Below are 14,937 nucleotides of genomic sequence, written 5' to 3'. Positions count from 1 at the left end.
TACTCATAACAGAAAACAATACACTCTTCTTCAATGCTACCCTTTCTGCATGGAGTCTACCTTTGCTCCCCTATCACCGTTACCTGTGTTCTTTCCTTCCTTTCACTCTTACATTTCTTTCTTAGCACGAAGCCAAAGAAGCCACTAGAATTTTAGAATTCACTCTTGTTTCTGATGCTTTTCCATTAATGATGTAATGCAGAGCAAATGCAATAGCTCATTCTGCTTCAGACTTACAAGCAGCCCAAATGTGTTGTGCCTACGCCGCTTACCCTATCAAAACCCCACCTTCTGTGGCAACACCTGGCTTGGCCTGTTCATCATGAGCCATTTCTATCTGTCACAGATGAGGGAACTATGGATATCTTAGGTAACATAAAAAGAATAAATGGCTTTGTCATGGTTTCAGTTGGGATAGAGTTAACTTTCTTATTAGCAGCTGGTATAGTGCTATATTTTAGATTTGGGATGCAAGTGATGTTGATAGTGTGCTGATGTTTCTGATTGGTGCTAAGCAGTTAAGGCCTCTTCTGCTCCTCATAGTCCCTGACAGCGAGTAGGCTGGGAGCGCACAAAATGTTGGGAGGAGAGACAGTCCAAATGACCAAAGGGACATTCCATGCCATGTGATGTCATGCTCAGTATATAAAGCTGGGGGGAGAAAAAGGAGAGGGGGACACATTTGGCATTATGGTGTTTGTGTTCCTAAGTAGCTGTTACACTTGATGGAGCCCTGCTTTCCTAGGGATGGCGGAACACCTGCCTGCCCTTGGGTAGTAGTGAATGAATTGTGTCTTGTTTTGCTTGGCTGCGTGGCTTTTGCTTTACTTAAACTGTCTTTATCCCAACCCATGAGTTTTCTCACTTTTGCTCTTCTGATGCTCTTCCCCATCCCAACCAGGGGAGTGAGGGAGCAGCTGCATGGTCCTAGTTGTTACCAAAAACCAGTTAGGTTCAATTGAGTTTTATGGAAGACATACTATGTCCTGTGCTCCTGGCTAAGGATATGCTTGTTTCCAAGAAGAGGAGCTTACAGTTCAAAAATTCTGTCTCAGGATTTGATCAGCCGTAAGCCTAAGTCTATCAGCAACAGCATGAAACACACAGAAAAGAATGACCTCATTATCACATCAGGAGTGCCGTCTTTGGAGAGAAGAGACATTCGTAGAACTCTGATGAGATTCAATACAATGCCATACTGACTGCCATAGGAGCTGACAGAAATGCCATTAGACATTGTAGAGAGGTTCCTAACGCTAATCTATGCGGAATCGTTTAATGACATTCTCTACCCGAATTGTGCCTAAGCACATTTCACCCTTCACTGACCCTGGATACAGAATGTATGTTCATGTGTAATATAAGTGTATTTAACAACTAGCCCAGTGCAAAGATGTTTCATATTCTTCTACAACTTCAGACCTTTGAATCAAAGTATACATATAAACCAGAAAGCCTACTTCAGACAAACGAATGAGTTGTGGTCACAGCTCTGCTTTCACAAATCATATCACAACCATCAAGTAAGGGAGAGACAGCAGTTTCAAAACTACTCTCCTCTCCTAGAAGATAAACTAAACAGATGGTCAAAGTAACAGATCCACTTAAGCAGTACATTCATTTTTCTGATTTTTGAAGCTTTAGTTATAATTGTGTCTTCCAAAATATCAGCCTTCATGTCCACCCACTAGATTAAATCTCAAAAAAACTCCCCAAAAGAAAGAAGTAACCTCAAACCAACCCCTTAGGTGATAGAATACTTCTCAAGTTGAAGTAAAGTCTTTCCTATTCAGTCACACTGACAAGGTACTGAAGATACTATGGCTTACACCTACATATTAATCCTTCTCTTCATATCAAAGAGCAACAGAACAGTGCCATCAAAGACCACTGCATGAGTTCGGGCTACACATCTCAGAAGTGAAGAGCCCAGTACACATTTGGGATCCTTTTTCTGTAATTCTGACAAAATTATGGAAGAGATGATATACTCTCTATCTGGTATCAAAATTGAGTTAACTAAGAGCAGCACAAATATCTGGTGGCAGGTAGCTGTAATCCAGTGAATATCCATGCTGATAGAAGCAGTGCAACACAAAGAATTTAGTTCATACAAGATCCCCGGTATTCCTGAACTTTATTCAGGAAAGGTAAAAAGTTTCAGATGTTTAGAGAACTAGCAATTCTGAGCAGAAGCAGCTTTGAGAAGAAAACAAGCACAAGATTTAGCAGAGCTATTCCATTAAGGAAGTCACTTTGTAGAAACAATCCCAAACACTTGTACTCCAAGTTTTTTTTCTTGTAACCAGAAGGGTTCTAATAATCTCAAGAAAACTTATGGATTGAAGGACATCGACATTTTGTCAATATGTCCAGAACTGTTAATGGGAAATTTAAGATGGAGTCCACAATAGAAAAAAAAAAAAAAAACCAAGCCTAGTTAGGATCTTTGATACATCAGCATTTTTTCCACAGTAGTCTCTCTTTTCTATACACAAGACTTTCCATGAAAACTAGGTTGAAAACAACGAAGCAAGCCAAAACATGATTTTCACCAGAATTCTTTGACATGTTGAAAAATCTTACATATGAATACCAACTTTTTTTCTGTTACCTATTTGAGAAAGAGCAGCTTTTGATATCTTTGCTTGAAATCAATAAATCTTTGGTCGAAAAGCAAAACATACAAGCATAAGGTCAAAGACAGAATTTCAAGAATTGATCAACAATTAAAAAGGAAAAGGAGTTAAGTGAAAAACATTCTGTAACCTAAAGGATTGTGGTCAGTTGCGACCACCAAATTAGACTTCAGCTGAACAAAAGTTATTTTTTTAATAAAAGCACTTCTCCAGGACAGTTTGAAAATTTTTAAAAGCAGTTAATTTAACAGAAAAATAAAAGAATACCTGAAGATATATTATGTTTTCAAAAAGTGACTCTTTGTAGTCCTTTCACTAACACACAGGAACACATCAAAACAACATACCTTTACGTTTTCATGTATTGATTGAAGTTGTGCAGCTAAAGCTACAAATGTTTGATAGATTTTCTGCATAGCCATAGACAAATCTGTAAGAGGCATACAAAATAGTGGTAAGTGACAATACTACTACCACAAGAAAAGATTCAGTGTTTATAGCACAGCAAGAATCCCACCGGAAACCCATACAGCACAAAGCGCAAACATAGTTGCATGAGAACAAGTTAATGCCTAGAAGAAATACAGAATTTGAGAGCAACTGGGTAACAAGTCACCCAAGCACTACTTTTTGACAGGTCTTCACACTTTATTTTTGAAAAGTATTCTGTTCTCAGATTTATTTTTATATACATGGCAATTTGTTTCCTACAATTCTCTCATTTAGCAAAGCTAAAAAATATTATTTACCTTAACTTTATCCAATTACTCAGGAACATTTTGCCTCATTGTTTTTTACATAAATACAGTTAAATCAGATTTCCTTGCATTTGCATACATTTCTACTCTTTCTGACTTAAAGTATATTTAAGCGTTCGGTTGATCTTGCCGAAGAGAGCACTACAATAGAAGCTTTACTTGCATATCAAACAGAGAAACACAACGGGGAGCCTTCTTGCCTACACAGAGTCTCATATTCAGGATATCCTACTTCCCATACAGATCCGAAAGTGTTTCCAGCGTACTGACCCAACTAATGCAAAACTTTAGGATTAAAAGGGAAATCACAAAGGTTTTGGCAAAATGACACGTCTGTTGACAAAAAGTGCTTTTCTGAAAGAAGCACTGAAACAATGTACCAAAACGAAGCACAGGAAAGCGAAGTGATCTTTCACTGTGAAAAGATCAGCTTCTGCATTTCTTATGAAGGATACATATAACCTACTGATATGCAAATAGTAGCTATCAAGTTCTTGAAGATGATGTCTAGCAATGACTCATGAACTGGAAAGGTCTGCCTCTCCATAGAATTACTCCATTATAATTTGCATTTCTTTCTGAAAAAGAAAAGCTGGGGAATAAATCTCACAGCAATCTGCAGCGTTGTGGAGGCAGCGGTATCTAGGAAGACCAGTCACAAGTTTCCAAAGAGTCTGGAGGCAATTTATTGATACTGAATATTAGACATTTCAAAATTTTCAAAGCATTCTGGGGCATGGTTTCCTGTATGATAAGGAAGTTTTTCCCGTATGGTAAAGGCTACATATGCAATATAGTGTTGACAAGATCACTAGATCATTTGCTGACAGTCTGCACATGTTGGTACAACAAAATGAAACTTGCCCACACAAGCAAGGAACCTTTAGATTACAGCAGAAACTGCTGAAAAACCTGAGGAAAATCTGTGAAGGCGTCTCTCTCATACTCTAGACAGACAAGAGGATCACACAGAAAGATAGAGGCCCCTCAGGATTCAGCAGATCTTCCATTCTGGAAGCTAGATCTAGACAGTTCTTTTTGTTTTGACATATGAAGTCCAAAATCTAGGTACCGTCCTGTGATAGCAATATATTCAAGTATCATTTGGCATAAAAAGCCGAAGCAACTTGAAATCACTGCTTATTGGAGGACCCGTACCTAAAATGACCCAGAAGATAAAAATTTCTGTGATCACAGGAATGGCAACCAACCAGATTACCATTCAGAAATCGGTATTCTCTGACCAGAGAGAGTCTCCAAAGATTGAATTACATGGCAGCAAACAAGACTAAATTTTCTCATTTGGTCAGAGCTGAAGGCAATGCCAACAAGCTCCAAACTAAGGAAAAGATCCCAATCTGGAGCTGGCAGAGCAGACACCCATATTTGTCCAGTCAGACAGCCCGGTACAAGATAGAAGGTCCCAGACATCAGCCTTATAATAGCTAGATGCCAAAGGGATGGAGGTGGATATAGTGGATGTCAGTGCTCTCACTCTCATTTTGTCAGGATTGCCCATCCAGATCAGAGATTTATAGAAGAAAGATTACAGAACACCTTTCCCAGAAAAATCCATCTTCATCCCCATGCCCACATTTTTCACAAGACAGTCTGCTGAAAGAAACCTTACATCCCAAGCAACTGCACAATTTCTCAGAGTTTACAGGTGGGGGAAAATCCCGCATCTGCAATGATGAAGACATTTCAGTATCTTCCATAGATAACCACCTCTGTTGTATGAAGACCTCTTCTTAAAGTAGCAGGCGGACAGAAGTCACATTAGTGGAAGGGGATAGAGGAAGGAAGATAGAGGACAAAGTGAAAGGAAACCAGATTTTGTTACTGTTGTGTCAACCACAAGAACAGTACACAGACAAAGGCAAAAGAAAGAAAAATGGTTTGGAAGTAGAACTGAAGTAACAGTCATCTGAGTCAATGAAAAACTGAGGAGTAGGGAGCTTTCACTGACATTTATGAGATCACTGGGAATTGTAAAGAAGCAAAATGCAAATGGATTGAATAGACACTGTCAGAAAACGCAGCACAAAACCGCAATTCAAATGTTTACATAATAATGTCTCAGACTATGAGCCCCAAACTTCCATTTCCAGCTCCTATGCAAGTGCCCTAGCTAAATATAGAGACGACTCAAGTTCTTTTACAAGAACAGTGCTTAAGTCATCAGACAGAACAAGAGTGTAAAACATACCATGCTTCCTTATTTCTTATTTTTAAGAAGTTCAGAAGTTGTGATTTCTACTCCTGCATAGCTAGGTATCAAAATCTCTACACAAAACAAACCAGGCTTATAAACTGCACTTCAGAAACTGGATCCATCTTAACAAAGCTCAAGAACATTTATGAATTTAACCTTTAATCCCTTTCATCTTTACATTTAATAACTGCAGAATCTATCTGAACACTTACTTCCGTACATTAAATAAGTCAACACTGACAAAAGAGGAGATTAATTACTGAATTTTTCTTATAGGTGCAAGATTTCTAAATTTTGTGTATGAAATATTACAATTGAAACATTTACCTTGTGGAGTTATGTGTGAATTATTTGCTTGAGTAGCAAGATGATTTTCCAGTTCTTCTATTTGTTGCCTGTATTGTTGCAGCTGTACTTCAAACTGCTCAACCAAGATTCTGAAGTAGCTAGACAATGAAATAGTATGATTAAACTTCACTAATTTGCTACTTTTTTTTTTATCTGATCTATATTAGATGCCAATTTTCATTTCATTAATTGCAACAGTTATGTTCTATGACATTCTTGACATCCCTCTACTACTAGAAAAGGAGTAAAGACTATTTTTCATGTCTATGAGATTATAAAGCTAAATTAAGTGCACAAATGTAACACTGATTCTGTGAAGCATTCAGAACATATGTTACAAGAAGCAGAAAAACATTCATATTATGAAGCTCATTGACTACTTTGGGTTGGAAGGAACCTTTAAAGCTTATCTAGTTCAAGCCTCCCTGCAATGAGCAGGAACATCTTCAACCAGAGCAGGTTGCTTGGAGCCCCGTCCAACCTGACCTCGAATGTTTCCAGGAATGAGGTATCTACCACCTCTCTGGGCAACCTGTTTCAGTGTTTCACCACCCTCATTGCAAAAAGTTGCTTCCTTATATCTAACCTAAATCTACTCTCTCAGTTTAAAACTGTTGTCCCTTGTCCTATTACTACAGGCCCTACTAAAGTAGGCCTATTACTAAACACCCTAAAAAGTCTGTCCCCATTCTTCTTATAAACCCTTTTTAAGTACTGAAAGGCCTCAATAAGGTCTCCCCGGAGTCTTCTCTTCTCCAAATTCTATTATTGACTATTTCTTATGAATAATAGTAACTCACTCTGCTGGGGCTGTGTTTTCATGCTGGAGACCAGGAGGAGTTTTCTGTGTTCGTAATGCTATTTCTGCATTCTTTAGCTCCTAAATAAATAGGGAAAAGTAACAAGACATAAGGTTCTGAATGAAGCATTCAAAACGAAAAATAGCTACAACTCTACTGTTCATTCACATAAAATATTTTCTACATATATTTAATTTAACACAGTGATAGAATCTGACTGGAAATTCTTCAAAGAATAGACTGCCAGAAAATTGGAGAACTGCAAATACCAACCGACGTTTGGGGAACGAACAAACAACAGCACATACTGAAAGCACACTGAGCTCTCAAAAATCGAGAAAATACTGCGCTAAACTGACACAGATAAGATCTAATTTCTGCTGCACTTCAGAAATCCTGTTATAATTATTGAGGACTGGGGGTAAAAAGCAATAGTCAAGAGCAAGGAAGTAACACACCTAAAAGAAACAGAACAAAAAGGATTATTTCATCTTTTAAACAAAAAACTAACTGGTTTAAAAAAAAAGTCTCTTTTTCTATGGAAATGATCTTTTTAAGCATGATAATCACAGCATACACTTCTGTTCAGTACTTTCTAATAACTCTGCCATTAAGAATTTCTCAGTGCCTGGTTCTGCAGTTATTCTCAACTGCACCATTTACAGAAATATGAGAATATCAGTAATAATTTTTTGTTTTCACAGAAAACTGTTGGCAAGGAACAACTATAGAGTACTTCCTTTTGGCATCACAAGATTGAGAAAACACATCAACATTTTTACTTTAGAATAAAACACACTTATTTATAGAGCAAGCAGCCTTGACATGCCAGATGAAAGAAAAAGCAGTACAGAACTTAACTTGAAAAGCACTTGTATCAAAACCTGAGCTCAAATTGATTGCAGTTAAGATGCAGACTGGTGGACAGAGTTGTGACTCCAGTTCAATAAATGAATACTAGTGCTAATTGAGATATTTTGGTCCCTGAAATGCTATGGGATGTTTTTTGGTTTTGTTTGTGGGGTTGGGTTTTTTTGGTTGGTGTTTTGTGGTTTTTTTCTCATGTCATCTGCAGAAAACATACTTGCATTTCTGCTACATCAGAGTCCAGCATGTTGTTACAAACATGTCTTCACTAGCATCTGAATATGACTGAAACTGAACTAGAAGCAGGCAGACATTCCCTTCTGTTGCCTTTGCTGTGGAGTCCTTTCCTGATTTTTATTGCTGTTGCACTGACATCACAGATTTCAGTCTCCTCCACTAACTTCAAATAGACTAGAATTTTCCATTTTGTTTATAACTACGTTGGTTTGGACACATGTGTTAACTTGACTGATAAAAGCAGCTAGTTATCCTACATGAAATAATCAACATACAAACTCTACGTAACAAAACTTATATTTAACCATACCTGTGCAGTTTCCACTTTCAGCTTGTCAATATTAAGAGTGTTTCTCTGTAATCCACTGGCAACCACAGACAGAAGTTGTTTCAAAGCTTTAATGTCTTCTTGTACTTTAAGCATTGCTTTAGAGGACATTCTACTAATTTCTTCCTGAACTTGTTTTTGTTCTTTCACAAATTTCCTGGGGAAGAGAAAAAGAAGGGGGTGGGGAGGAAAGAAACATAATATATTTAACCTGAAATACCCAAGTATTTACCTCTTGGTCACATGTTTTATATAGCTATTAAATTATTTTTCCCATAATCAAGTACTGAACAGTATAATTACTGTATAGCATAGCATTATCTTAACTCCTAGCATGCTAATACTGTAAAAAAAGCCACCAAAAAACCCCGAAACTTCAACAGCAAGTGTTTAAACATTTTATGCTGAACCCTAACAAACTAAGATAAATTATTTTTATATACACATAACATACTATCTATGTAAAAGCGATTACTACTTTGAACTCAAATACAGTGACCTAGAGCCTCTTTGACTAGCCTACAACTTGCCTCCTTCCTGCCTGAGGGAAGGCTCTTTTGTAGTTCTCTCTATTCCATAGAAGATCCACAATGCACATGCGATACGGACATAAGGTTCGATCCTTACTGTGCATGTGCAATGGGCTTAATACTCCCAGGGAGAGATGGATCAGATTCCAAGAGCATGTTTGTTGGGCATGTCCATTTGCATAAATGCATGGAAAAGTGAGGCTGAAAAAAAAAAAACCCACCAAAAAACAGCCTAACACTTCAGCTACTAGAACTATCTGCCTACTCTGTTCCCAAAGTTAACCTGCTGAAAGGTCTTGGGGTAATAAGTTATCCTGCATGCTACAGAGAACCAACAGCATACAATACTTCAGGTATTCAACTACCGTAAATAAAAAACACTACTCACTGTAGATTTTCCACATCTTGACAGATTACTGGAGGTAGATTTTCATCCTTTAGTGCTTTGCTATCTCTACAAGAGACAATGCATGTTTAGATGGTGCTTTAATATTGACAAACATTTTCGTACGATTACTAAATACCATGAAAACATTCAAATGACTCTACATGCAATGTGTGCAAAACTGTGTATGCCACAACTAGAAATGATTTGGATTAATGCACACAGATACTACACCAGTGTCCAAGCCTGTGGTGTAAGCATTGTACACATTTGCAGAAACCATTTTTCAGACCACATGATCAGTCCATACCAGATGCCAGATAAGCTGTAGGTATTGCATTTGATGGGAAAATTGCAATGTTTAAAATGATGAAGCACCATTACTAAGTTATCCATATTGCAAAAGTTAGTTATTTACACTTATGGCTTTTTCAAGATCCAAGTAGTAGAACAGCCAACACATTTAGTTGATCTGTTTTCTAATAAGACATGGAATGCAAAGAAAATCTGAACACTTACTCTGGTCTTGTTCCTGTTTTGTCACCTAGAAAATGAAAACTGTAGGTCAGAGAAAAAAAACAACACTTTGAAGAACAAACAAGACAATGTTAATGAGATTTTAGGGAAGAACTAATGACTACGATCTGCTAGATTTCTCTCGATAAGAGGAACAGACTAGGCTAGGCATAAAAGAAAGAAGGTTTTAATTTACTCCCCCTTCACAGATAAATATCTTTTCAAGAACAATGGTTCAACATTTGAGGTGCTAATTTCTTGGCAGAGAGTAATGCAAAACATCTTGTGTCACTATACAAGTCACTACAAATGCATAAACAACTGCAGTTGAGTAAGAAATCTGTTCCTGCTTACGCAACCACAACTCACGTAGACCTGTACCTGCAAAACACTCAAGCGTTAAATTCAGCAATAGTAGGCTCCTCTCAAATACAAAGGTAATGAAGGTTTGACTACTGTACTTCCCTAAGAATTCTGCTAGTGCATTAAGTTCAGTAATGAATGGGGTTTCACAAAACTGAAGATGTTACTGCTTACCTACCACCTACACATGTCAAATTATGCATCTGTGGACCAAGATGCCAGATGCTCGAGTAACAGAATGGAGCTGAAAACAATATCATGCATAGCAGTGTAAGTAGTAATCACATCCCACACCACAGCAGTCTGTTAGGAAGAATACTCACTCTGAAAGCCCAAGAAGTGAGCTTCATCTTCTTCAGCTGGATGCAATTCACATCATCACTTCCCTCTCAGTGACACCAAGGCAGAAAACAGCTATGTAGCTAGTGCCAGTGCCACAAACATTTTAAGCTGCACAAGCCAATGCCCCTGCCAGAAACAGCTACTTCTTTTAAAAGCAACATCTACTTAAATTGTCTGCAGACTCACTCTGTCACCCTGTACCAGGACACCTAGAGAACCTGGAGTCTCACAGCCATTCCCTACATCTTTTGCTAAAGGGAAAAAAAATCTACATAAAATTAAAAAAAAAAAAGATAAACTCCAGAATTTAGGACTCTTTCTCTGCTGATAACCTAAAAATTTGGCAGAAAACTAAGTATACTTTGCTTTCAATCTGCAGCCACTTTTCCCTCCACCCCGTACATCAGAACAGTACTTACAAAGTAAAAGATACAGACTTGAAATCAGATTTTGCTACTTTCTGGGCAAGTGCTGCAGTCAATTTTACATTCTTTTTAGGGATACTTGAGGAAATTATGTGTAAAAACAGCTTCTTTTCCTTCAGTTGCATTTTAAAGAAGTACTAGACAGTCAGTCTTCAGAAGGAAAAGCTTTTATAACCATTTACAGAAGAGAGCACAAAAGTACTAGTCCCTGTCTGTCCTGGGATTACTAAGGTACTTTTGTTTGGTAGCCACATCTCCTCTTTCCTTTTCTTCAGGAAGAAAAAAGAAATAAAACTTCAAAACCATAAAACTACCACCCTCAAACCTTCACACAGTTCCTCATATAGTAGTACAAACCACTGTACTGACAGAACTGAGTAGCAGCACACAGGTAAGGATATTTGTCAGGGCTGCTTAAGCCAGCACTATCCATTATGGAAAACGTTCCTAAATTAAAAAAAAAAAAAAGGAAAACTCAAAAAACAGCCCCCTTTGACATTTCCCACTGCTTAGCTAAGGGATCTCTGCTTATCACCCTGACAGCAATAGTCCCATGCACCCAGTTCGATTATGCAACTTAGGGGGAATTCAGGTACTCAATCCACCCTAAAAGCTGGGCAAAACAATGATGGGAGATGTGAAATTGAAGTACATTTGTGGTTCTCTGATCCTCATTTTAAGATACTTGCATATTATGGAAGTGTTGTGACATCCTAATATTACAGGAATGGATATCCTGTAAGAATCTAGGAATCAGAGCTTTTTCCATCACTCCTAGTTCCAGTAATCATCTCCAAAACCAATCAACATCATGCAGAGCGCTCCAGTTTGGACAGTCAATATTCCATCTCTTCTACAAGTATCAAGAACTATGTCTCCACAACCTACATTACTCTGTAAAAATGGTTTCATAGAGTTTCTGTATTTCTTTCTCTTCTAGCTACTGGTATACCTAGTTTAAAATTTGGGTCCTGACTGGAATCAAGAGATTAAGCTAACAGTAATTGATTCCCCAGAGAAAATGCACATTTTAGAATCAGCTTTAATTAAGCTTACTGTGGAAGTATAAAAGCAAGACAAATTAATAAGTTACCATGTGTCAATGTTCAATATTCCCTTACTTAAGTGCTCCAAAGCTACCACAGAGGTAAAGCTTTTATAACTGGTTTTAATAACCTGATAGAATGTATCAGATAGAATTACACACCACCAGAAAAACAGCTTTGAAGAACAGCAGCTTAAAATAGGTTTTATTGTGCAGGCTTTAAAAAAAAAAAATAAACTAAGTTTAAGACCTGTTACAGTTGGAGAAAGCTGGTTCGAGTATTTTTCGTATTTGCAATGCATTACTTAAACATAGCTCCGCTCCCCCCTCTAGTGGCTATTTGACATATAACTGATCAGAAATCTGCCACGGTTTTTCAGCCAACGGCCCTGAATCTTCACTCCTGAAAGGCTGAAGGGTTTAGATCCTGGTTCTCAAGTATGATATTGGCTTATACTCATTTTAAATAAATACATTTACATTACATTTTCAACCAAAATCTTGTTCTTCTATACAAGCACAATATCTAAGAACAAAATTAACTGAAATGACTTGTAAGGGGCAAGGGGGAGTTAAAATTCTCAGCTTTAATTGCACACTCCTAATGCAATGAAAAAGTCTCTCTGCTGCAATGCTCTGGTAATTTTCTCAATAATAAAAAAAAAGAATGCTTTAAAACAAACTTACTCTTTTTGTCTGAAGAACTACTAAAATCAATGCCACCAAGACCTTCATTGGCAGTAGTTGAAGGAGCTGCAGTTGTCCCCAGAGTCAAACTCAAAGCATTCTGCCCAAGTCCTACAAGAAACCCAAACTGAATTTCTGCACTTAAAATTTTGCTAATTAAAACTTACTTTAAACTGAAAACACATATAACCTTGCTTGCAGTTTCAGTGTCCATTTACAACATTTGGATTAAAAAAAATGCAAAATAAACAGAGAAGAAAACAGACTGCATAAAGTTTCATACAATTGTACATAAGCATTTTATGTAATTTCTCCACATTACTAGGTAGCTAATTAGATAGCCAACTTATCAACACTGTAAGTATCTTCCTGTTTCATAACAACAACTTTTTCCTCTAGACCTGAAATAACAATACTAACAGTTAAATATTTTATTCAGACTGAAAGCCACCAAAATAAGGATCTTTCAACTTCTCTACAGTTAAAGGAGATACTTGCATATCATTGCCTTCTCCCATTTATGATCAACTTCATTGAGTCAATTATGGCACTGACAAAGATTTCCTTGTGTTTTCATTTTAAAAAGAGTGTTAGGTACAAGTGAATTTAAGAATGAGAAAGAAGCCAATGACTTCAGATTTCATTTTTATTGTCCATGGATAGCAACGCTGTTCTTAACCGTTAACACTGTTAGAAGTTACACTTTCACAGTATTAAGATTTTATATAAAGAAATCTTATGTTATAAATTTATGCAATCAGACATTAAATTTCAACATTTTGAGACAGAAGGAGGAAAAAACTAAAGTAACTTTCACCTGTTGCTGCCGTGCTTGTATTCTGGAAGAGTGAACCTCCTAAACCTGCTAAGGCTCCTCCTAAGGAAAGGCCTGTGGAGGCAGTTGTAGTTGGAGCGGTTGTACCACCCAAATTTAAGGTAAAGCCAGTAGTTCCTGCAGAGAAAGCACACCAGCTTCATGCATGCTGCATACAAATACCTCCATAGACAATCTGAAATAACTGAAAGGTCTGAACAGTATCTTTATCATAATTTGATAATAAACTCAATCATCGTTTTTATTTCCTGCAGATTTTCCAAACAAAGGCCACTGGAGACTTTTGAATTATATGCAATTTTGTTCTGCAATGTCAAAATCCTGATTAGTCCATATTTACCTGCAACTATATAAAAATTTCAAGAGTCACCCAGTACACAAGAGAATCTAGAACCTGGCACAGAACTTATTTTAAGATAATGTGCTATTGACTTTTTATATTAAAATGCTGGAATGTTAATATTTTGATGTTTAACATAAAACATTTTGCACAAGACAGATGATAAAAGAACATTTCATTGGTAGTTTGAGCCCGCTCCTGGAATCAAGCATCCCAGCTTTTGGTAGGAGAGGGAGGAATTGAGCAGAGAAAGACCATAGGCATAAAGGGATGGAGCCCTGAAGGCACAGATAGCTGAACTCAAATGCAGACTCCTAAGGTTAAGAAAAATGAACTCCAATCTTAATTATCATCATGCATGGTGCAGTTTAGCTGAGTTAAATACGACGGCAGGTGCCTGCCAGTATGAGAACTACACTAGAAAAAAAAAAAATCTTGTTTCCACTACTAGTTAACCATTTCAGGCCATTTACAAAAGGTAGACACTTTCCAAACTTTTCAGCTGCACGAGTAGGAAGCTCTCAACCTTCAGTGTGGTTAATAATAACAAAAAGAATGATTTTACATGACAAATCAGCTATTGCTGCTATGTGTAATCTAATATACATCGTATAATCTAATGACTTAGATTATATGCTGCCTATACACTGCCCTCTATATAATAAATCTATCTGCCTTAAGGTACCCAAATTTAGAACTAGTGAGGTCCAATGAACCTTCTTATTGAAGTAGTACAAAGTTACGTAAATACCAGAAAAACTTAGTGTAGAACTGTTTTACCAAAAAGTTTTATTAATTAAAAAACACAGACAAAAAACCCCAAACCCTAAACACTTTCCTACCTGCTGCGGGAGTCGATGTAAGAGCAGATGATAATGACAGGCCACTCGCTGAGGTAGAAGTAACAGGTAAAGCAAATGGTGTGGCCGAACCTGCAGGTTTGTTGAAGCCTAAACTAAATCCTGTGGTAGCTGCTGATGTGGTGGCAGGTGTGCCTGGAAGAAACCCAAAACCAATTATCACTCTTACAACTTTTTTTTTTTTGAGAACGAATGCTCAATTTATCTTCTCCTCTGAACTATATCCATTTAACCACCATGAGCACCACAGCACACAAGATCACTTAAATCAAGTAAAATATACCCATTGCACCTTCAGATAAATTTGAAAGGTTTACATTAATTGCACAGGCATTTTTGCTCCAGAATTCCTAATGATTCACTGGGCTTTAATCATGGAGGTTACATCTGGTGATAATCTAAAAAAACCTGTAAAAA

The 14,937-nt window shown here is 37.2% G+C and overlaps 1 protein-coding gene across 2 annotated transcripts in view; it reads right to left on the bottom strand.

The window, feature by feature from the left end:
- NUP58 (nucleoporin 58) overlaps positions 1–14,937 on the bottom strand; it is a 38,196-nt gene that overhangs the window by 14,870 nt on the left and 8,389 nt on the right. For both annotated transcript variants that reach the window (XM_063331421.1, XM_063331410.1), the window contains exons 4-12: positions 14,503–14,655; positions 13,303–13,437; positions 12,486–12,596; positions 9,627–9,651; positions 9,111–9,176; positions 8,175–8,349; positions 6,761–6,840; positions 5,940–6,058; positions 2,987–3,069 (exon numbers count right to left, since the gene is read on the bottom strand). In XM_063331421.1, coding sequence (XP_063187491.1) covers positions 2,987–3,069; positions 5,940–6,058; positions 6,761–6,840; positions 8,175–8,349; positions 9,111–9,176; positions 9,627–9,651; positions 12,486–12,596; positions 13,303–13,437; positions 14,503–14,655 — 947 coding nt within the window. The remainder of the gene's footprint in view (positions 1–2,986; positions 3,070–5,939; positions 6,059–6,760; positions 6,841–8,174; positions 8,350–9,110; positions 9,177–9,626; positions 9,652–12,485; positions 12,597–13,302; positions 13,438–14,502; positions 14,656–14,937) is intronic.

The sequence above is a fragment of the Chroicocephalus ridibundus genome, chromosome 1, assembly GCF_963924245.1.
Source record: "Chroicocephalus ridibundus chromosome 1, bChrRid1.1, whole genome shotgun sequence".
NCBI classification, from domain to species: Eukaryota; Metazoa; Chordata; class Aves; order Charadriiformes; family Laridae; genus Chroicocephalus; species Chroicocephalus ridibundus.
Note: the sequence above shows the minus strand (reverse complement) of the source record. Positions and strands in the feature narration are given on the sequence as shown.